Source organism: Cynoglossus semilaevis, chromosome 13 (assembly GCF_000523025.1).
Source record: "Cynoglossus semilaevis isolate Cse_v1.0 chromosome 13, Cse_v1.0, whole genome shotgun sequence".
Lineage (NCBI taxonomy): Eukaryota > Metazoa > Chordata > Actinopteri > Pleuronectiformes > Cynoglossidae > Cynoglossus > Cynoglossus semilaevis.
In genome coordinates this window covers 12,934,584-12,958,227 of record NC_024319.1, presented here as the reverse complement: position 1 = coordinate 12,958,227, position 23,644 = coordinate 12,934,584, and the positions used below count along the sequence as shown (strand labels likewise).

Here is a 23,644-nt window from a genome sequence, read left to right as displayed (position 1 = left end):
CACACACACACACACACACACACACACACACACACACACACACACACATACATACCTACACAAACATACAGACAAGCTTTTTTCATTTGCTCTCAAATCTCAACATTCTAGTTTTCACCTCTGTACCTGATCATAAACATCCCAAACTCATTTACACACACGGCTCTCACACCAGACTGGATCCTGACACATGTACTGTCCTTGTGAGCTGTGATGCTGTCAGATGTTGGAGCTCTGCCCTTTTTTCCATCTATGACATTAGCCTTAGCAGGAAAAAGGGATTTTCCCAAAATAGACACACAACAAAGAGAAACCATAATACACATCAAAGTTAACGATGCCTCTGTGGTTTCACACTGTTTCCTGCAAAGTTGGCACACTCCCTTAAAGTGTGAAAGCTGAAGAAAATATAAATCCATAGTGTATCGTACATTGCTGTGTGTATGTGTATATCTATATCTATATAGATATATCCATATCACCGTCGCTGCAGTGAACCGCTGTGCTGTGACTGAAGTGACCGTCTGATGATGTCACTTAAATTTTCATGAACTGACTCAACATTCTGCTCGTTTTACATATACAGTATATATACATAATATATATATATATAAAGATATGTATATACAGTATATATACATATATTTATATTTATTGAAGGCCAACCTACTTAAAAGAAACAGAAGTCAGGCTAGGAGGGTACACTGATGTAAAAAACAACAAATTGTTAAAAAGTATTTTAAGACTGAAGTATATTTTCAACAATATACTGTAATAATACTGCCTTAATACCCAAGTAACACTTGAACAGGTCAAAAAATGTTTTTTAGCCAGGTAGTACTTTTGTTAAAAACATCCTTCGAATGTAAAGTTCAGTGGCTTCCCTCTTTCTTCAGGTAAGACGAGATGTTAGCTGCTCACAGAACGCTCCAGAGTTCTGTACCGCCTGCTGTCCAGGCAGGGAAATTGTTTAAGGGGGAAAAAAAAAGGTTTTGATAGAAAGAGATGTAAAGTTTTGGGGGTGGGGGGCACAAGCCATAGCCGAGAGAATGAAACTCCAAACCTGACAGGGTCAATGAGGTTACCTTGATAGCATGTATTTGGAATTCTCTGGCAACATGTGGACCATTTGGCACAATGGTGAACCATGCAATGTCATGCTTCTCTCCTATTAAAAATTACTACTGTTGTAAGCTATACAGCAAGACATCAATCAAGCCTTTTTCCATGTGTGTTCTTGTGTGTTCAATTGCCTGCATACCCACGTGCATGCAGGCATATGTGTGTGTGCATGTGTGTAAACACTCTTCTGAACAAAAGAAAGTGAAGGGGACCAGCAAAAACAATGTCCCCACATGCAGAGCAAATGTGCCGGCAAAAGCCACTTCAATGAGAGCACTGGCAAGGGATGAAAGTTTGTTGGCTTATTCAAGTGTTTATAGCGTTTCAGGGGAGCTGTCATGTGCATGTGGTCGTCTAAAACTTTAATTATGCACCTGTTTTTATTATATTATGCCCAGTTCCTTGTGAACAGCAACTTGAATCCCACAGCTAAATGAGAAGCAGAAACTCTCATTAGGCTGTTTTGGGAATGCTGGATGTGAGGACAGCCAGACATTCATTGGAATTCATTAAATACATGGCACAGTCAGTGTTTCTCGCTGCTCCGCGGTAAACATCTTCCTGGCAGGCAACTCTTCCCCTGTTGCCATGGGTTTTGAAGAAAATAAAACTGTCCAAGTGGTAAATATAGAAGGATTAATACCTGCAGCATTACACATTACTACTTCGCCATGACTTAAAACCTGAAACATGTTTTTGCATGGGGGCTACTAACAAATTTAATATATTACTACAGAGCAGGGTCCATATTAGAAACAGAATCTTCAGCCTGGGCAGCTGAAGTTATTATGAATACCTTAACTCTAATTAAATGAGAGAGACCCACCAGGCTTATGACCCACTTTGGATCAAGACTCATAATGTGAAAAATCATGTCCTAGCCTTGAACTTCACTTAAATGGTGACCTGTGACCTCACAGTAGTCACTTGTGTAAATAACATTTTTATTAAGACACAAAGGCCACCGGGAAAACGTTATAGGGAAGTCAAAATTAGTCAAGAGGTTTTGAAAAATTCAGTGTTTCACCTCTCGTGTGGATGAAATATACTTCCCTCTGGTGAATTTTAACAACATTAAACCTCATTTCCTGACCTGTCACAGGTTGGTGCCACAACTGAGTGATGAAGAACTACACAGGTGTCGGGACAGGACAGGCCAGTTGGCCTGCATTTGCTAAATACTTTGCAAGGTAAGTGGATGGTGGGGTGGTACAGAGTGTGTCTGTGTCTTGTGTCCCTTCCCTGTCAAAAATTAAGCAAAACATGAGCAGTGTTGAGCAGAGGGCATGAGTCAGTCATGAAGTATCATAGCAGCTGCGTTGCTCTTTTCCTGCTCTGTTTCCTCCATATACACACTGCAATGCAGACATTCAGCAGGGACTGCAAATTATTTCTATTCATTTAAATAAAGTACCAAAATCTATAAGTGGGTAGACCTTACATAGGGAACAGGTTGCACTACTCCCTAACATTGAAGTAATGCGAATACAGCTGCATAAGACGTAAATCTCCAGGGCTGTGATTGCTGCTTAACAAAGTCCACGCACAAGCACTGGCAGGAAAATAGATACACTTAAATTGGGAAACAAACTGGTTTTAATGGTTCCAAATATGCACCCAAAGTATATGCACATTCACGCTTGGCACACAAGCACACATGAATACACACCTGTGCATTCATGCAATTAAATCAACAGCAGGATGGTGAGGTAAACCACGAAGAACAACAGTAATGAGCACAGTGCTGCCAAGGTGCCTGCTGAGCTAACAACCTGCAACTGAAACAATAACAAGACTACTTGCCAGTGCGTAAGGCTGAAAGAACTCTGCATGTGTGTGTGAACTGCTGAAAGCACAAATAAGGGAAAATTGGAGGAAGAAAAAAAAAACGCTGCAAATCAACAGATCACACATTGTTCTGCAGGTAAAATAATACCTAACATAGGAGGAAAGACTCCAGAGTGAACTCTGGGGGACAGGACCTGGTAGGTTGTGGCTTTGTGTTTTCATAAACATAACATAAAAGCCCAACTATGAAATAATGACTAGAGTGTGTGTGTGTGTGTGTGCGTACACGTGGAGGACCATCAATGTGTTGAAATCTAAACATGCTGTCTTTAATGCCGATCTGCTGACAGAGGCAGGACATAAAGCAAACTATAAAAGCACTAAACTGAACCAAATGTGGTCTTGAATCTCTGTTTTTTTCTGACTTTATAAAGATCATCATCCTGCTGGGATTGAAGGAACCTTTGCCAAGAGCAGCTGATCCTAATGGTTTACACACTGCTGCAGATTCTTGCAGGCACACTCATCAGACACTTCATTAGGTACACCTGCTCAAGCGCTTGTTAATGAAGATATCGGAACATATATAAACATCTAATTGTTCGAACATAGACGGCAAAAATGCATCTCTAGTACAACACGGTGTACCTAATAAAGTGGCCAGTACCAGACATGCAGTCTCAACATTCCCATTGTTATTGGGTTTCAGGTCATTTTTGGTTTTAAATCTAAATTTTTCTACCAACAGCCATGTCAATAACTGTGTGTTGTAAACAGTGTGTGTAAACAGTTTTAACTACAATGAAGAAAAAACATAAATATAATAATTATGCAGTGATTTAGTTGTTATTTAGGTCCACTTGACATTAAAAATGGGTGGTTAGTGCACCTGCCCTACAGTAATGATATAGTTGATGCCATCCCAGCAGTAACTAATTCCCTTTTTTAAAATAGATTTTGCATGGCTGCTTGAGACTCTACTTTTTTTTTTTTAATATTTCTATGCATTTAGAAGACACTTTTATCCAAAGTGACTTACAGGAGGGGGAAGTGCCATTAAGGATCTGTGCTAACCGCTATACTGCGGAACCACCATTAACAAGATGAATGATTGAAGATCGAACACCCAAAATGTTAAGACCAACCAAAGTCAGGACAGTAAAAGCTACAAAAGTCACATTTTTGTGCTACTTTCTCTTCCATTTACCTTATCTGAGTCTGTTTGCAAAGTCCACAGTGAGATTAATGTAATTCATTAGGTCCTGACATATTTGTCTAATAGATACAACAGATAGCCACTGTCTTGAGACCACTGATAAGTTATCTCAAGTTTCTACAAATCATTCACTGTCACACCAAAGCTAACTAACCAATCCAAACATTCCTCAACTGAAAAAAATGACACACATCGCGCACACACACACACCTAAACTGCCTTTGTTGCCTTTTTCTGGAAGCTTCTTTGGAGGGAATCTTTTTGAGAATGGAGGGAAGCAACGACCTCTGTGAATTACGGGCCGCTCTCTGGTCCCTCCCTCAAAGCAGGTTAACTGTAGCATTGTTACATTGTAAATCATAGAATTATATTGGAAAACTCAACATGTTTACCTCCTGAAATTAACTTTGGTTTAGGATGAAAATATCAGTATGAAAGAATTATAAAAGATTTATACTATGAGCAATTTGATAATAAGTTAATGCAATATATTTGAGATTTCAATTTAAAAGTAATTATCAGTGACTCAATGTGTTAGGCTGGGTATTTGTCTGACGGGCAGAGTTTTAATTTGCCAAACTCAAGAGTTTTGTTACTCCTTGAGGTGCATGTCTGCTTTTCTCTGCATTAGTACGGAACATACATGATCTTGTAATACAAATAAGTACTGTCTGCAGATACAAAAACGCACATACACTCACCTATGTCAATTCTATCCAAAGAAACTGAACCAAAATATGGTTACACACTTTTCTTCTTTTTTTTCTTTTTCACTCTCACTCACACACACACACACACACACACACACACACACACACACACACATCTCTGTTCTCAGGAGAGGGCTTCATTACACAGGGATTACTAAAAGAAAAGTTTTAATCAAGTTGTGCAGACAGCTGTGGACTGGGAGGCGAGAAAATGGCAATGACGTGGTTCATCAGGCGTTAAGGAAAACACATCAAGTTTGTGTGTGTGTGTATATTTTATGTGTGTGTGTTCAGCTTCCTGCCTCTGTCCAGCATGTCCAGCTGTGGCGAGTGTGCGGTTCCTTATAAGGACAGACAGAGACAGGAGATCAGTGTCCAGAGACTACAGACCTAATGTCACATTCATACTCTCAGACTTTGCTGCTGGCTCTTCATACACCATGTTATAATAACAACATAAGCTGCATTCAACGGAAGCAGTGGCCCATCATTATTTGGTTCCAGATCAGTTGGCTTTGGAGTATTTTCTCCAGAGGTCTTGAAAGTTCATGCAGATGGTCAATCAAGGATTATTTCCGAATGCAATGAACCCTCTTTATTTTCTCCAAGTTACTTGGTTAAACAAAACTTTGATTTGTGTTTTTGAATATTGGGTACAATTGTGTTTCCTGTACAACTTTACAACCAGCAGATTTGTCATTGAGCAGTGAGATTTGGACAAGTTCCTGGGAAGCCACTAGGGCCTGGTGTGTAGGAATGCACACCACAGTAGATGATAATCCAATTCAGAGCTGATAATACCTCTACCCTTCCTCATTTTTCACTCCTCACACGTCACTGTCTCAGACAGTTAATTCAGACTTTAATAGTTGTCTTTCAGTCAATTGGAAGCATGTACAGCTGCTTGTGAATCCACCTTGACTTGAGCCAATCCATTTGATTACGACTAAGGGCATAGTTAAAACTCTAAAGCTCATACAAGGTTGAAAAAATATTGCCGTCTGAAAACATTACAGCCCATAATATACACTTTAGGGGTTAGTTAAAACCCATGTTGACTTTAGCTACCAAATGACAGTTGTAATCATATGGGCAAGTACACAGCTTCAGCAGAAAGACACTGTATAAAGATCCAGCACGAGCCAGCTAAAAACTAAAAAAAAAAAAAGAAATAAAAAATATGTACTTTTCCATTTATACAGAGATGTCAATCACTCGGAGCATATATGTTGTGTTTGCTGACGCAATTTCCCCCTGAATAAGGCTCCTCAATACATGCACTGATCTCCAGTCGTCCACAAACCAAATAAAACTGTCCAACACCAGATTTAAAGGAGAATAAAAAAAAAACTCTCTACCACAAATTCTGCCAAAATACTACACAAAAACTGATGATGTCTAACCCAGCAGCTCACAGTCTGTCACAACACAGTTTAAAGCGCAGTTTACATCATACACCGATGCAGACTTTTAATATACACCTGTTAATACATAAATCCTACTTGTTGCACTGAATGGTTGTACATTCAGCTGAGTCCTGTCCAAAGGTTTCAGTCAGAAAACATGACCAAGTTTTTTCAAGTGGAGCCAGAGGTTTTGTACATTTGACGCCTTAGTAAATAAAATTTAAAAAAATACTCCACTGACTTAAAAATACAAATAAGAATTAATAGGCCAAGTGCTACCTAAAAAATTAGTTTCAAAACACCCAGATAAGAAATGTTTTTACTTTTTGACATTAGTTTTAAATTTTATGGACATCAAATAATGGCTGCGTCATAAGTTGCATCAACTACCAAATATAAAACATTTTCTGCTTCCTACCTCTGTCAGCTCGTTTCTACCTGTCTGTTCTATATGACATAATTATCTTTGAACGTTTGAATCATGTGTCAAACACTGAACTGAGTTCCTATATAGCACATATTTCCTTGGTTTTTCTTGGGTCATTTCTTTCTGTATTTTAGAGTTTAAAATTCCCTTAATGAAATAAATTATGTTCAGAATTGCTGCATGTAGTTAATAAACATTTTCAAAATTATATTTTCAACAAAGGGGACAACTGTGTTTCACTATATTTGTAAAGGGATTTTATTGTTTTTTCCCAGCATGTCAGTTGATCTGTCTGATTACACTGACTGCTCAAATGGCCGATGTACAAATGAAAAAGTCACAGTCAGTGTTTTCACCAATGGCTCCAGTTCATTGATATGATTTTCATGTAAAATTGACTTCCAACTCCACGGCTGACTACTGAAGGACACAGAGAGCATTTGTCCTCCTGTTCCTGGAGACATAGAGCAGAGGTAGCGCGCTCTGACTAACTATGAACAGGAGTAATGAGGCCTTACAATCACACCAGAAGCCTCATGCCTTGGATGCCTGAAGCAGCATTCATAAATCATATGAGTCTAGACTCCTGGGCCAGACATGGTAATAGACTTCTAAACTTCACATGGAAAAAAAATCCTACAGGTGGTGCTAAAGACTGAACTTACCACTGACAGTTCTGGAGACTTACAGTTAGACCAATAATTGGATATCAAGGGAAAAACAGCACACATATCTAATCACCGTGTCAGTCAGCGTTTTGTGGCAACATGCACCTGCGATGCCACATGTTTTAGGGAAATTATAACCTCAGAAATAGCTGAGGGTTGAAGAGAGGCTGCTAAACATGCCACATAAAAGCTGGTGTCGGGCTAAATTATGGCCTGGTCTGCAGTGTGCTGCACCGGAGTGCTGCTGGTTTGCTGGTTAGCCCCAGCCTGGGCCGTCAGGTGGCCCTACACAAGCAATATTAAATGGTGTGAGTGCATGTCTGTTCTTGAGTGAAATGGTTATACTTGGTTTTCGGGGGAAATCACTGGAGGTTGCCTTTCTGCAGACCTTGATTTTATCTGCGTTAACACGTTTAGCAGCCAAGTCATCTGAGGCTCTCTGTGGAGTCTCTGTGCAGCTGGTGGCCCCGTACAGTGCCTTTTATTAGTGATAAGCACAGCTTGATGCATCTCAGCTGCACTTTAGTTCACTTAAAAACAAAGTTCATTCCTGCGGAATGTGACTCATAATAAACATTTTTTTGTTTATTCAATTGAATAAAGTACCAAGAGGAAGGATTGGGGCATTCAAGACAGTACTTGTTTAGTAAATAAATATTACTTTTTACTTTTTATTATTATTAAATGTTTACAGCAAGTTTACAGCAATTTAGCAATGGTGTATGGGTAATTGCTTGTTTTGGGGAATTATCTCTGGGTTGTGTATTAATTATAATTTATAATTATAATTAAAGTTTTTAGCTGTATGTTGCTTGTTTTCTTTTTGAACCATTTTTGTTTTCTTTGAAACAGTATGTTTCAAACTGGATCTTTCACATGCAGTATATTGTATTTTAATCAGTCTATAAAGAACACATGAAGAATGGATGTTGTCATTCCTACATCTCTATGTATGTGCCATAAGGGCCATAAAACTGATGAGGTCTGCAATCATTTTCATCAAGAGTCCATGGTGTCCATGGTCATTAGTTTCATTCCACTTCATAGTGGTCATAACAGCTGTAGAATTGGAGCAGATGTACCATAATAATCTACCTGTTACCTTTACTGTTCCTAGAATAATTAACATCTTTGACTTTCTTAGCCCGCTGGACCAACATCTGAGGTCGGTTTTTAGCCCATAAGTTAAACAACTCATAAGGTTTAAGTGCTAAACTCATTAGCTAACTCAGCTGATGTCGGCTTCATTATGGTAATGGCACTATTAAGGATATTCAGCCTTCGTCAATGTACAAACTGTGGCAAACAAACTGAATGAACGGCGACAGAAACAGGTTTTTTAAACAGATTATAGACACCTTGAAAATACTAAGCTCCTGAACTAGAAGCTCTGTACTGAAGTATTTCTTTCCTTTTTTTCTAATAATCAAAAGTACTTTGCTGCTGGATATTGAGTCTACTTGTTTCTTGGTTGTTACAAATCCTCATAAGAACACTTGATCACGCTGCACTTGATGTACATCCAGACGATGTTTTAAAATACTCACATTGGCCGCTAATGCATCATACATTTGATTATTTGATGTACAAAGGGCAGGAGTTTGTCCACTGCATTAATTAATCTTTAGTGCAAAAATGCCCAGAGAAGGTCAAGACTGGAAGGTAGAAAAAGACATCAGTTACTGGACATTTACCAAAACAGGGCTTCTTACTGCTTTTTTGGTACAAATGACAGAAACACAAACTACAGTTATACAATGTTTGCCAACTGCACTGAATCATCACAGAGAGAGTGAAAATGAGAGGACGGTGCAAAATGTGTGCAAATTACATCACCTACTGTATTTCCCCACTCCAATCCACTCCTCTGTCAGTCACAAATCCCCTTTAATAGACTCCAGAGTGACACAAATCTGAAGCTACCATTTATTCTTGTAATGGAAAAGCTGAACCAACAACCTGCCAAACAACTCCTGAGGAATGACACAGTAACTAAAGACAGTTCTTTCTCTCATCCCTCTCATCACAGTTTTCTTTTCAGTGTCTACATGAATACGTTTTTTAACTTTCTTGCATATAACTCCTCACCCTTTTACTAGAGTGCTCGGCATTTTTTTTGAAGAAGTGAGCGTCCGTAAAGTGGTTGTTGTTGGGATTACATCAGGATTAAGGAGCAGTCCCAAAACAAACATCGGTACAGTCAAACTAAATGCAACCACCTGGTTGGGTCTGTCTTTTAACTGCTCCAGTGACCCAGTGTGTGACTCCTGGGCTCAGGTTTCAACAGACAGAAACTGTGCATCTCTGACTGTGCGTATGTCATACATACTGAGTATCAGATGCACTCTGGAATACACTAGAACTATGAGCTCAACTTTGAAATCCTTTAGGGCACACATACAAAGGGAAGTCTGCTCAATTCTTCATTCAGATCCACACACAGAGACAGCAGTGCTTACTTTGGCAGAGATTTTCAGGGCAACAGTTAACAAGCTGGATCATAACTACAGATTTATGACCACTGGTTGTTGTCAATCAGCTCATTGTCTCGCTGTTTTTGCTTGTACTTCTGACACCTTGTCTTTGCATCTCTGCCTGACTTGTTCATCATCATTCTTCCTCTAAGAGTTACTTGTCAGGTCGTGTCTTTTAGACTTTGACTGCAGCTACACACAGATCAGGAAAAGGAAGGCAGCCATACCTCCTGCTCCGACAGACAGGGTCAAATATGAGACACTTCAAGACTGAAGTGACAAACTGTACAACGCAGCCAGTCAAATTATCATTTACAGGAAGAAGACTGACAGTGAAACAAAAATGCAGCTGCTAGAATATATGAAAAAGTGGTTCCAACCTGTCCAAGGGTCGGAAACTTCAAGTTAAATGTGAAGTGTGGCTAAAACAACACCGATAAAGATAGCCTTTTTAATGAACAGCTTGTTGACCTTTTCAAATGTGTGGTCACATCATAACATCTGTCATTTCATTTAAAAAAATATGATCAAAACACATCCTGTTTTTTCTAACAATGACATTCCTTTAGCTCAGAAAAATAAGTACATATAAATTAAAAAAATAAATTAGTTTTACTATAATTCTGGGCTGATAATGGACTGGACTGAGAGTTGCAGTTAGATGAGGCCTGCTGTTGCTTCCTTAGTAGTCAAGCAGACTGTGGGTAATCATTTCTGAAGAAATGGTCCAGGCTGAGAGAAAAGGCAGTGATCCTAAATGCTCTCTGTAAAGAATCTGAGTGATTGTCAGAAAGAAAAATAACATCCTTTTGACATTTGAACCTGCTCTAAGAGGCAGGTACTGTATAAAAGTCAGGACTAAAGATCAAACACGCAGCTAGCAGGATCTTACTGAGAGCAAAGAACAGGGGAAACACATACAGCTTATGTTTCCCTGTGTAGCCAGTTAACCACTCCGCAGTATGTTTTTGCAGAAAAAAAGCCAGAAAGCTCCAAACCATCTGCAGCTATCAGACATGTTTAAATCTAAACTAATGGGTTGAAGTCAGATCTAAAGTCTGCACTATGACACAGGTTTTCTGCTTTAGCAGAAACTTGGTAGAGTGTGAGAAAGTGGGTGAGCTGTGTGTGTATGTGTGTGTGCCTACATCAAGAGACTTTCTCCATGATGATTGCTGCACACAGTGATTGAGTAAATGATGAAGTGATTTATTTTCTAACCTTGGTTTTATAGACTAGCAAACAACCTGAGGACAGGATGTGACATTTGTTCTAATAGACCAGAGTTTAAATAACAAATGAATGTAACAAAACAATCTAACACGTTGACATTTTTGCAAAAACAGCAATGAAGGTTTGTGTGTGAATGAAGAATATATATTTAAATGACAAAACTAAGCTATGCAGTAAAACATCAGGAAGATAATTCTTCTAAATGTGTTTCCTATTTTTATTGTCTCTAAATCTTAATCCGTGCTGGACTTTAATCCCTGCAGTTCCACATAACTGTCTTTTTAGATTTCCTTCATCATCTCATCAGTTATTGTTTTATCTCTTGGGCTCTCCCTTTAGTCTCCTTTATCTTTACTCCATTACGTATACATTTATCTGCCTATAATCTCTAATCTCTAGATTCTCTAAATTCTGAAAAGATACATTTTGTTCTTTACTTTACTTTCTCTTTATGAATCAAATCAGTTATGGTTGAAGTTACAAATGAAATCACAATGAAGAAATAATTCAAAATCATGGTCAGGGATTTAGAATCTGTGAAAAGCTAAATCTAAATATTATAAGGTTTCTTTGACTAAGTAGTCTTCTTTTTTAATTGTGTTCAAGCTGTCATTTTAACCACTGTACACAAATTAACGTTTGCAAAGACTGTAGAAGACCATCTCTGTCCCTGTTGGAAGCCAGTCTCTCTGCTGATACATTAACATGACAGCATAGCTAAAGCCATGGTCATTGAAACCATGAGACAATGTTTTGTTCTGCAGTAAAAGGAAAGATGGCTGAAGATCCATGGAGCAGTAATCCCTCTTTTTTATAATAACTTTTTAGATAAGACCTAAAGCATGACGTTTGGTTGTGCAGTAAATCTGCCTTTTGTTTTATTTTATGATATGCTTCTCAGAAATCCAGCAGAAATCTTTTTTCCTGATTTTGAAATATTATATAATTATTATTAAACAATTAGTTGCAGAACATCCAAATGTGTAAAGTGTGTATCTTAAACTATTTTAAAATTTAAAATTTAAGTAGTTATTAATATTAATATATACAGAGTATGTAGCTCCATAACATTAGAGTTTCGTAATTATTTATAGTTACAAAATCTATAATTTTATTCAAAATCAATGAACAGAACCATATTGCAAATAAAAAAAATCAAAGCATACTCTATGCTACTTAAACGTATTAATTGAGGGCCCCTCTGAAATGATCTTTTAATATAAACAAACATACCAGTAAGCCGGCATCTGAATCTGCTTCCCATAGATTGCAGTGCTGAAGGATGGGATGATGGGTATTAGAGGAAGGATGGACCCTGTGCTGTCCTGGTATGTTAAACCTGCCTGGAACCCAAATACCTATAAGGAAAAACATAAAGTGATCAAGTGGATCCATTCATATAAGACATCGGCCGAATATAAATCTATATTACATTATGAAGCTGTAGCTTTTTACTGGAGAGCCTTCCTTTGAGATCCTATCGTAGACAATGGACAAGTAAGAAAATGGACAACTGCTGTCTACCAGACACAAATCTCCTTAACTCTGTCAACCAGTGTCAATAACAGACAGATTAAGATAAGCCCTTGTTTATAGCTGTTTAAAAAAAACTTCCTTGTGAATTGTGGTCAAACTGGCCTTCGCCCTCTCATAGTCCATGCTGCTCAAATCCAGAGGTAGAATTAGTGCACTGGCAGATACAGCTGCTGTTCAGATGATTGGTCAGAATGATCCTGAGCCACTCACCAATTGACTGTTAACCCTGCTATGACCCTGTGATAAGGACTACCAGCATGACACCGAGCAAACATTTTGAACCTCAACAAAACTTCAAATTACCCCAGACCTGTTATCTGGGCTTCCTAAAATGCACACTATCTGTAGCACAGGTTGCCCCGGCCTCTGTGGCACTTAACTGGACAATCTGAACGATCAACAGTTCAGGTTTTCAACTGATATTCAAACAAATTAGACAAAATACCTTTCACTGAACACACTGATGTTGTTGACTATTTCTTTTGAATTCGCTAAACCTTTATATATATATATAATATATTGTACGTCAGAAGCCTGTAGATTTTTCGATTATTCTGAAGTAGTCCAGAGATGGACTGGTTCTCATCAGAAAGCTCAGTGCTGAGATTTTTATGACCAGGTAAAAAGGGGTCATCAAGGTCATTAAAAGGGTCATTAGGGTCATTAAGAGAGTGGATACTTTGGCCATGCGGCTGACCTCAGAATTAGGGCAGTACGAAGGCTCAAACTAAATATCTAAAAGGTAGTAAAGTTTGGTTAAGCTCCTTTTTTTTAATCTCAATCATCCTGCTCACCTTGAGGTAGAGATGGGCATAGCAGTGATGTAGAAGGTTGTCAGAAGGCTGGTTGAGGCTGCTGACGTTGCTGACCAACTCTGAGGCATACATTGGCACAGAGTGTTCAACATTAACTCTCTCCACCTTGAATTGCAAAGAGGGCAGAGGTCGCACCGGCTGGAACACTGGTGCATAGATGGGTCCTGGTGTCGACTGCACAGATTCAAGTCGAGATAAAAATAAGAGAGAACGTGATTAAAAGGAGACGTGAGAGGCTTCTGCTGCAGTCAAAAGACAAAATGTTTCAACCAGCATAACTTGTGTGCTCTACCTTATGTCCCATGATGACAGGCATCAAGGCCTGGAGGAGGTTGAACTCTGCCATGAAGACAGTGACTGAGACATTGAGTAGAGTGAGACAAGTTAGTCTGGTGGGAATGAACTCCTCCAGGCTGGAAATTTCTTCTGGCGTAGGTGGACCAAGGCTTTCTTCAATAGTTTCTAAAATGACATAATGATCATGAAAATGACATGTATATGTAAATATAAACATATTTTATCCAGACAAATCTTAAATTATTGATTTTAATTTTAAAGGTATAATGCCCAGAATTTGGCAACATTAAATGCATGAAATCATTGTAATGCAACGCGGGAGACCCATTAGATGGGCTCCATCAATATTGACAAAAATAATCTAAACACACATTATCGCACATTATCTAAATAATACATTTTGTCTTCTTTTTATTTGTTTTTGTACAAGTTTTAGTATAAGAACGATTGCTTTTACTAAATACTATAAGGAGCAGCAAAACCTCAGTGAATCAAACTGATGGTAAACTGAAGGTAAAGTCATTTGAATTCTAGGTTTCTGTGAGTTGTTGACTGTCTGTTATTTCTGCAACATTTTTTTTTTTTAATCACACAGTACAACAAGGTTTGACACTTTGTACAAAAAACAACTATAAAAACATTTTCATCTTAGCACTATTTTGAACTATCACACCAAAAAAAAATACATGAAAATAAGCCCGGAGGCATCTGCAGATCTTCCTTGTAGACCAGAGCTAAGGTGAGCTTTTATTCAACAGCCATGGCTCTGGTCCCAGGACAAGACTCATCTCAGTTCAGTAAATGTTCTTTTGGGCTACATTCCCAGCTCTAAGGTGGGCTGAGAACCTGATCCCAAATCTGTTGTGATATTCTGGCCTGCTGCCACAGCCAGCATGTGATTCATCTGGCACTGCCATGCCTAATCTAATTATATGCCAGGGTTCCAGTCAATGTCAGCAGCCAACGTGGTCCAGAGGAATCTGATTACGTACAGTAGGCCGTCAAACACAGTGAACAGGGGAAGTTTGTCTTTAAAATTAGATGAACAATGTGCTTAAAGAAGTCACACAAGGATTACAAACAAAGAATCCCTGGTATTTCACTGTTATTAATACAATCTAAGGATAAACATTCAACTTAGTTTCCTCTAATATTCTGACAGAGTGCCAGAAAATCATCAACTCGAACAAAGACAAGTAATTTTGCTGGTCTGTTACTTTACATTGGAAAGTATGTTATAAAACAACATCTCCCATTTAGCTCATATTCATGTTTATATTTCCATCACACATAGTGTGTGGAAGCAGAAAAAAAAGGATTAGATGAATGAAAAGATACTGCAAATGTATGTTTCCGACAGCTTGTTTTTTTTTCCCTCCTGGCAACCACCAAAAACTGTTCTTCTGAAAAAAGACCAACTGTCATGGAAATCACTTTCAGACAAAACTAAGCAGGAAGATGTTTAAATTCAATTATTGTATTATTTAACCAGAATACAGACAGGAGGTGAGGATAATGCTTAAACTATGTGCTATTTTATCACTCCATCTGTTAGAGCTACCTCCGTTTCCTCTGTATGCACTCCCCATTTTCTCCCTTGCCTCCAAGAGTCTAACAATGTTACTTTTTTTCCACATTACACGTAAAAAATGACCACAGATACCTAAGGAAACATAAAAGAACACAGTGACCTTTCCAGTTTCAGTCCAGAGCTCTGTCATAATTACCCTATCATCTATTATCTATCACAGATGCTGAAACAGCCGAAACCTACGGATGTTATCATTTTGCAAATATGAGCGTTATTGCTGCAGATATTACCCGCAGACACAGATTCCTGTTGCTTTCACAACATCACAGGAATGAGCTCACCAATGGTTGTGCAGGGATGTTTGCTAAAAAAAAAGGTGTTTAGCTTACCCTCCCTTGAGTGGTCCAAAAGGTCATTGCTTTCATGTTTCAGAATAATGTTGTAAGATTGGTTTTGCAAGGGAGATAACAATAACAATGTGATGAGGATACAGAAGTTTCCGAGCACGGGTATAACAAAGTACAGTCATTAGATTAGATGAAGAGTGAACTATAAAACATAATGTGATTTTATGGTGCAAAGGAAATCGGTCATGTAAAAAATATGTTCCTTTTACTTTTAGATTACTGACCTGACTTTGGCTTTGAGTATGGTTCATACTCGTGGTCCATGGCACAGGTCACCATCTTAAGGATGCGGTGGACTGAGCTGCTGTGTAGTTTGACATCCAGAGGACCCACCACCAGCCTCTTGATGGACGTCTCTTTCACAGGAGATACTGTCTCCTCAATGCCTGTCACTGAAAAGTCCTGAGAGCCTGTGAACACATGAACACCACGTGATCCAACATTTACCAAGATGACAATCTGGCTGTTACAGTGTGGACATATGGGGACAGATTTTTGAGATTTATTTGATTTTTTTATGTTCACAATATCACTTAGCCATAATTTATCACTTAGCCAAAAGCTACATATATTTCTCTGAAAATGCAGATGTACATTCTAGAAAACAGTCCTACAGTTTGAAGCAGCCAGACTGCACTAACAAACAATACAAAGACTTCACCAATGATGGACAAGGTTTTTTAATTTTTATTTATGACAATGGTAAAAAAAGTGGTGGGTTTTTTCTCCTTAATTTTGACCTTTGTTTTTTTCATGTGTTTTAGTAAGACAATTAAGACAATTTCACTTGGTGTGAAGGTTCTACCAAAAGAAAAAAAATTTTTCATTTAAACGTGACACAGTGGATATTTAAGTATAGAATCTGCTCTTGTGGAAGGCAAAAATACAACAACGATGGCAGCGGTGTAATGCGGCAGCAGGGAGCAGATCACATTGCTGTGGACCATTGGAATGATGAATATTCCAAATGTCCACTTCTCTCTCACAGCTGTCCCTTCATTCATCGCAGGCCCTTGTTCCAGAGGTCCACTTAAAAGGCTCAGCTCACAAGCAATAAAAAAGGAGAAATTAAAAATAAAAGAGGGGGCTGGACGCAGGGCAGCAAGGGAGGAAGGGGACAAAGGGTCACGACTCGCTTTATTCCCATTGCATTCTACCACTGTACTAAACATTCTTAAAACTTGGAGTCAACACTGAATTTTATGTTAGCTGGTGGGGCTGCAAGCATGGGGGTGGAACGCTGAGTGAATTTTAGAAATGCTCCAAGTGCAAGGGGCAATGTCATTTCCCTTTGCCTTCTTCAGTGAGAATTGCCTGTAGTAGACTAGGCTTAATATCCACCATATGGCTGCAGTTAGAATGATCAGTGAAATGATGAAATGAGGTTCAAATGAGCTTAGACTAAGACAATTTATTTCACGGAAGAACAAGCAACCCACAGCAATGGTTTAAAAATTATGTTGATGGTGAGAGTGATTAGGTGACCATTGTTCATTTTGCCTGCATTTCTGAAATGTGCAGCAATGTAGAACAATGTGTTTCATTTACACTGGATACAGTCCACATCCTGGACAAAAACACTGATAGCAGACAAACATTCCAAGTGTTTAGGCGGATCACAGCCGCCTGCAGGGGGAAGAGATTGACACTTATCCTGCTGTCAGAAATTTGTGTGACATCTCAGGATTACAGTATCAATGTTGTTTTTAATTTAGATGATTATCTGTGGCTGAAAGCAGAAAACAAAAGCCTAGTCAGAAACAGGGAGAGGCAGCAGGAAGATTATCTTTTCATGTCACTCAGCTGATTCTTGCTCATCTCTTTTCTTCTTTGTGGTTTTTTGAAGAGACAAATGTTTTTTTTAGATATTATGTATTATTATTTATCACAGTGACAGGTCATTTACACTTTATGAAAGATAAACCACTACTGTAACAACATTCATGGTCCAGGAGCTACAAACTACCTTAATGAGATCTCCTGTTACAAATCTGCTAACAGGCACAGCAGGTGGGGAGTTGTTGCATGTGAGAATGAAAGAGGGCTGACAGGGACATGATATTAACGAGCTGCTGGTACAGAAACTACTACAATTTCTTAATGTCAGATTCCTCTTACTCTTGGACTAAGATGAATAAAAATCACACCAAAGAAATCTAAATGATTTTAGTAAATTTTCAAAAGCCTTCAGAAGGAGACCTGGTACTGTATGTCTTTCTGAAATATTCAATTGTACTTCTGCCACTGCATCAACGGTTCTTTTTCCATTGAATTTCCAACTTTGTCTCTGTCCAAAATTTGTTTTGCAGTTAAACTTACGGGTGCACTGCCGGGCCAAACCCAGCATTTAAACTTCTGCATGAATGCTTCATCTTCTAAAGAGAAAGTCAGATCTTTCACACTTGGATAAACATTCTTAAATGCTGCAGTTTGGAATGAAAAATCTACCTGTGTCAGAAGGCTCCTACCAGGAAGAGTGACACCTAATTAGGTGAGAGGAGTCTATTCACTTTCTCAAGAGCTTACAGGTAAAGGAGACGGGGAAACAGTGTTTCAACAAGCAGTTGGGAGAAAGAAACTCAAATACGTGTCAGCACAGACTAAACACTCCTGACAGTTGCCCTCCAGGTAAGTTTGGGGTGAGAGTGAGGACAGGAAGGGTCAAGGACCAGGTGGCTGTGACTCAAACAAGACAAAGTCTTTCTTCAAGTCTCCAGGGGGCTTGTTTGACAGAGGAGAGAAAAGAGTGAGAGCGTGAAACGGAAAATCAGAGAGAGAACAGAGAAATGGGGGGAAGAGAAACTGGGAGACTGACGATTTAAAGAGGGACAAAATGGCAAGGTGAGCAAACATGCTCTGTGAGGAGGAATGACTTAGACAATACCTTTGCCACTGCTGTTCTCCATTGTGTAAAGATAATCCATGTAGAAGGCACCAAAGCGTTGCATGCCCGCTATCTCAGTGTAGGTCTCCTGTCAAACAAAAGTGGAGTTAGGTAAACATTAGCAGTGAGGAGGCAAACAAGCAGATAGCCTTCAGGAGTGGAAGTGACTGGGGTCATAGTGGATGTGTCAGAGGGGGTTTGATCAACCATTTAAAAAGAGAGATATTGTGGGGTCATTCTACTCACAAAGACATCGTTACTCTACTGAAAGCCCTTGTCCTTCAGAACTACTTTATCTGTGTTCATTTTCGTATTAAATTCACTCTGATCAGGAATTGCTATAGATGAAATCAGCAATAATAATTATGTACGAGTATGTCGGATTTTCTGCTACACCACATTTAATGGTTACCTGTTTCATAGTCCTCTAGATATTTGGCCGTAAAAAACATTAATAATTAATACTAGGCGAATACTCAACATTTTGATATTCAAATCCTCCTGTGCTTCAAAACACAGTCTAGGCCTCCAGCTGCTATAAATTAACATAAGGCCAGAACATTTGACAATTAAATTTGGAAGAGTTAATACATTTTTACAAAAACATTTCAGACACCTAACATCTGAACAATTGCAATATTGACCATATTATAATCAATCTTAAGATAAAGGACAACAGGAAAATATTTGTCTTCTGCAAGAATTAGTAGGCAATAAAGGAAAATAACAGGAGGGGTTGAATGACACACGCAGTTAACACCTCCACCCTGGCCTCACCAGCTCAATCTCTAAACATACATTTCAATGGAGCCTTATCGGGGAGGCAGGTTAATGAGTAATATTTATTAGAGGATATCTAATGGCTGTGGCATGCTTTTGGATCAAAGCCATCAGCTTCTTTCAAAACCACTAATGAAGCACCACTAAACCTTTGACTCCTCTCCTATCGAGTATGAATGGACAGATGGATGGATGTCCAAACAATTGCTTCACCATGGGCTGTGAACATTTCTGAGCTGAGTAAACAGTGGAGCTGCGAGGCTGATGAGGTGAGCCAAGTTATCAGGAATAATGGCTTTAATACTACTGCTCAGATAGCAGCCAGCAGCTGGGTGACTGACACACATTAGTTGTGTTCAAATTAGACCTTATTAAAATGGACAAAAATTATTATTTTTTAATAAAGCCTCAAACACTATAAAAAAATTCATCTTTATTTTGAGGATAAAACTAAGGTAAAAGTGCATTAACTGTGTACAAGACTAATGTTTACTGACCCAGATACACTGCTAATAGCAGCCTGGTTGTCACTTCCACTATTACACCATATCATATCTACAATGATGGATGGAGTACTTAGAGTTCTTCTGTTTTGTAATTGCAGTAAGAGGCTTGAATATATACACATACATTAAGAGTTTATTTGCAGGAAAAGACAGTATTTAATATTTAATCGTCAGTGCATTTTTACCCTTAATTATTTTGGTAATAATATTTTGATACTGTCCTTATTCATAAGAGGTAAGGTACAGGTATATCAAGCAACTTGTTGTGATATATGCAGTGACATAAATGTTATTTAGCAACAAATCATAAAACATTGTTCAGTCTTTTTCTATTCTTTATCCTTTCTTTGCTTTTAAATTGTTTTGTGATTAATGTTTATAATGTGTAATAATTCATAGCAAACATTAAATAAATTACACTACCTTTCAGCATGATTGTAATTTTTGGGGGGAGCTTCCCTGAGCTATTGAGGAAAATAAATAAATTGCATCATAGTAAACTAATATGTTGTGCTGAAAAAAAACAATTATTTGTTAAAGATGAGCGAATATTGGTTAAGAATGTATCTTGTGATGTATCAATGTGACCTTGTGAGTGGCAGTATCCAGGATAAACTCAGCTCTGACTCCGTTGTTCTCTGGGCTGCGGTAGTCAAAGAGGGAGTGGGTCAGGTAAGTCATTCCTTTGCTACTTAGCCTTTCTCCACAACTGAAGAACACTGCATCCTGAAGACATGAAAGGAGAGAAGATGGCTCTGAGAAAGGAAGCCTTACAGTCTATATACTGCTCTAACGGAGCAGGGTCACAATATCAGAGGCAGCAATTATAGCAGGACAACAGACAACAATGTATATCTGGAAAATCACTTTATCCGATCCAGGACTTTTCAATGCGGACCATGCCTTAATTGGATATCTGAGCTCCTCATACTGCAGCTGGGAGTCCAGCTTCTCCATGATCCAAACTATACAGTGTATTATTTAAAAATGCTGTTGTTGTAACAGAGATTAGCCATTTTAAACACCAGTCAGAGCACTGCTAAAACAATAAAACAAAAGATGAAATACCCTCACTCTATGATACTTCTTCCATACATGGGAAGAAATTATTAACAGAATAATGAATTAGAACAGGCAGCTGGACTACATTCTTCCGTAAACAAATCAAACCATGTCTTCACCTCATTCTGAAATCTCACTGGAGCAATAGAGGAAGCTGGGAAAAAAAGACTTGAGTGTAAGTAAAAACGCTTCTGCGGTCATAAGTTTGCCTTCTCCCACCAATTTTCAGGCTTAAATAAAGTTTCTGGCCATTGTTACCTCATCACTTCGGTTCATGTTTTCCTCAAAATCTCGTACTCCCATGATGCTTTTCAAACAGAGGGCCCAGCATCCCACAATGCCTATCTGGCAATCGAAGAATGGCTCCCCCATCATTAGGACCTAAAGAAATAAAGCACAGAGAAAATCATACTTCTCTAATGGAGGAAACTGGTTAAAGGAATTAGAAAAAAAAAGGTTTTGAACAGTTTCAAAGTTCATTAAAACTGAAACAGGGGCATAAATATGATGTGGATATTTCTTCCATGGACAATTTGGCAAGTATCTGGGCTCACAAGGTACATAAAATATGTTCAGGAGCCCCCAAAAAAACAACAGAAATTGACTCATTAATTGGATTTATTCATTTTTGTGATGGCCTAAAAAGAACAATTACAAAGTTCTGTTGGTTACAAGGAAATAGATAATTAAAGTACCGGGAAAATGGCTGGCATTCTTTAATACAAAAATATTTGATTAATCTTTTCACAACATTAATGAAATGAAATTATTTTATGAATTATTTTTTGCAAAATTAAAGTTTTTATTTACTTTCTGTAAAAGAAAGATGAACAAAAAGAGTTTTCTGATTGTGTAGTTCTGATAGGGGCTATGAGTGTGTGTGCACATGTGTGTTTGTGTATGCCAGCCCTTTAACCAGCAAGGTGTGGTTGTCCCTCACACACAGACAGCTACGTTGATGGAGCGCAACCCTATAAACCATTAGCTTTACCACAAAACAATTACAAATGCTTGGTTTCCTCTGTTTTACAAGACATTCTGGTGCCTTTCGCTGCTCTACCATTTGGTCGTAGTTCAGATTACTTTCGCTCTCTTCCAGCAAAAGCATAAATTACAGAAATTGGAATTGAAAATCTCTCAGATTTCTCACATATGGCAGAGAGCTTAGGAGCAGAAAACCCCTTTACTTCTCCAACGAGGTAATAAGAGAAAAGGTTTTAAAATGTTTACAACACTAAGGGGGAAATGAAGAAATGATCTGATCCTGGTTTGATTCAAGCACAGCTCCCACAGTGTTCACAACAGGCCACAAATTAATGACCTGGACTGGCTTTGTAAATGATCACTAAGTGGTGGATTTTATTCTGGAGATTTTACTATTACAACTATTATAATCATGTTTTAAACTAGTGGATTTGTTCTATATTTTAATATTCATAAATATTATTAGAAGTACTCTTCTTCAAGCGGGTCAGTAGTGTGAGAACACAGAAGTAGGGTCTCACCTCAATCGTGATTCCCTGTTGTTCCAGACAAAGGACCTCCCTGGACTTCACCTTCTGTGGGCTGTAGTAGCTGCTCTCTGAGAGAGTCTCTGTCAGCTGAGGCAGAAAGGAAATACAGACACAGGCAATGAAACATCGGTCTGAATTATCATCAGCATAATTATTAGAGCAAAACAAGATTAAAAAGATGTAATTTTGCTTGTCATTCATTTATATATTTTGACACCAAAAATTGCAACAACACAGAGGAAACTACAGAAAAAAATACAACTTAAACATGTATCCTTCACATGTGCATGTGCGTGAGTACCCACAGTTTATTACCAAAACAAATACATCATTTGAAAAGTAAACAAAAGCTATGCAAGACGTTGGACACAAGCAGCAGTTAGGCCCCTGAAAAATAATGCATAACAATAACATCCAAACAAGTACAAATGCAATTTTCCGAGATCAGAGACTGGATACCAGCCTTGAGACATTATGGTTGTTTTTCTTCTATGTCTGGATGTAAGCCAAAGACATTCATCAAACCACATGACAAGTCCTGGACGCCCCCGTGATTTGAGGGGAGGACCTTTCTGATGAAAATCATTAGATGACCAAGCTTGTCGACTCCAGAAAGAAAGCATTTAAATGTTCCTTAACTCTACATCATGGTCTTTAATGACATATCACGTAATAGAAAAACCCAGCATATTTAGCTCTTCTTGATGACCACAAAGAACAGAAAAAAACATAATGAACAGTGACAGTACTGGCTTCACTGTCTTAGGAAAAAGTCTGAATGGACAACCTTGTTTACAGGTAAGTCAGTTCAGTTCTAGCTTTTTTTGGGGGGGGTGGGGGGGGGTTTAATCATAGATCAATAATCACTACAGGCCTTCATTGAGAAATGAAGATGTACCTATAAAAAGTTTATTACAAAACTCTGACAGCTTTTATGAGAAGTGAGAAAAACATTTTTCCCTTCTTCAGCGCAAATGTGGCTCAGCTGTGTCAAAGGAAGCACTGCCAGGTGTTTGGCAGCAAGCATTAGGAAACAACAGAATGACTTTAAATGGTTTATATTGGGACATTCTGAACAGCTCTAGTTCTGATTTGAGTTTTATTTTTGACAATTGCAAAAGGCTTATTTTACAACAAACAACGCAGTTTCTTTTTCTTTTTTTTAACATTGATGTTGTTTGGCCACCTCAAAGTCAGTTTGACTGCAGAACAAATATTGTGTTGAGTATTTGCTCAAGGTGACATGTTTAGGCTAAACTAGTCAGGGA

At 38.3% G+C, this 23,644-nt stretch overlaps 1 protein-coding gene across 6 annotated transcripts in view; it reads right to left on the bottom strand.

Annotated features, from left to right (window-relative positions):
- vps13b (vacuolar protein sorting 13 homolog B) overlaps window positions 1-23,644 on the bottom strand; it is a 285,627-nt gene that overhangs the window by 225,081 nt on the left and 36,902 nt on the right. For 5 of the 6 annotated variants that reach the window (XR_003051507.1, XM_008323736.3, XM_025061607.1 and 2 more), the window contains 8 exons: window positions 22,368-22,463; window positions 21,121-21,243; window positions 20,389-20,526; window positions 18,515-18,602; window positions 15,855-16,040; window positions 13,688-13,857; window positions 13,375-13,569; window positions 12,278-12,402 (listed from right to left, as the gene is read on the bottom strand). Coding sequence is in view for 5 of the 6 variants with exons in the window: in XM_008323736.3 (XP_008321958.1) it covers window positions 12,278-12,402; window positions 13,375-13,569; window positions 13,688-13,857; window positions 15,855-16,040; window positions 18,515-18,602; window positions 20,389-20,526; window positions 21,121-21,243; window positions 22,368-22,463 (1,121 nt within the window). In the remaining variant the exon portion in view is untranslated. Of the gene's footprint in view, window positions 1-12,277; window positions 12,403-13,374; window positions 13,570-13,687; window positions 13,858-15,854; window positions 16,041-16,412; window positions 17,360-18,514; window positions 18,603-20,388; window positions 20,527-21,120; window positions 21,244-22,367; window positions 22,464-23,644 lie in introns of those variants that run through there. The other variant, XM_017037919.2, reaches the window with a different exon arrangement.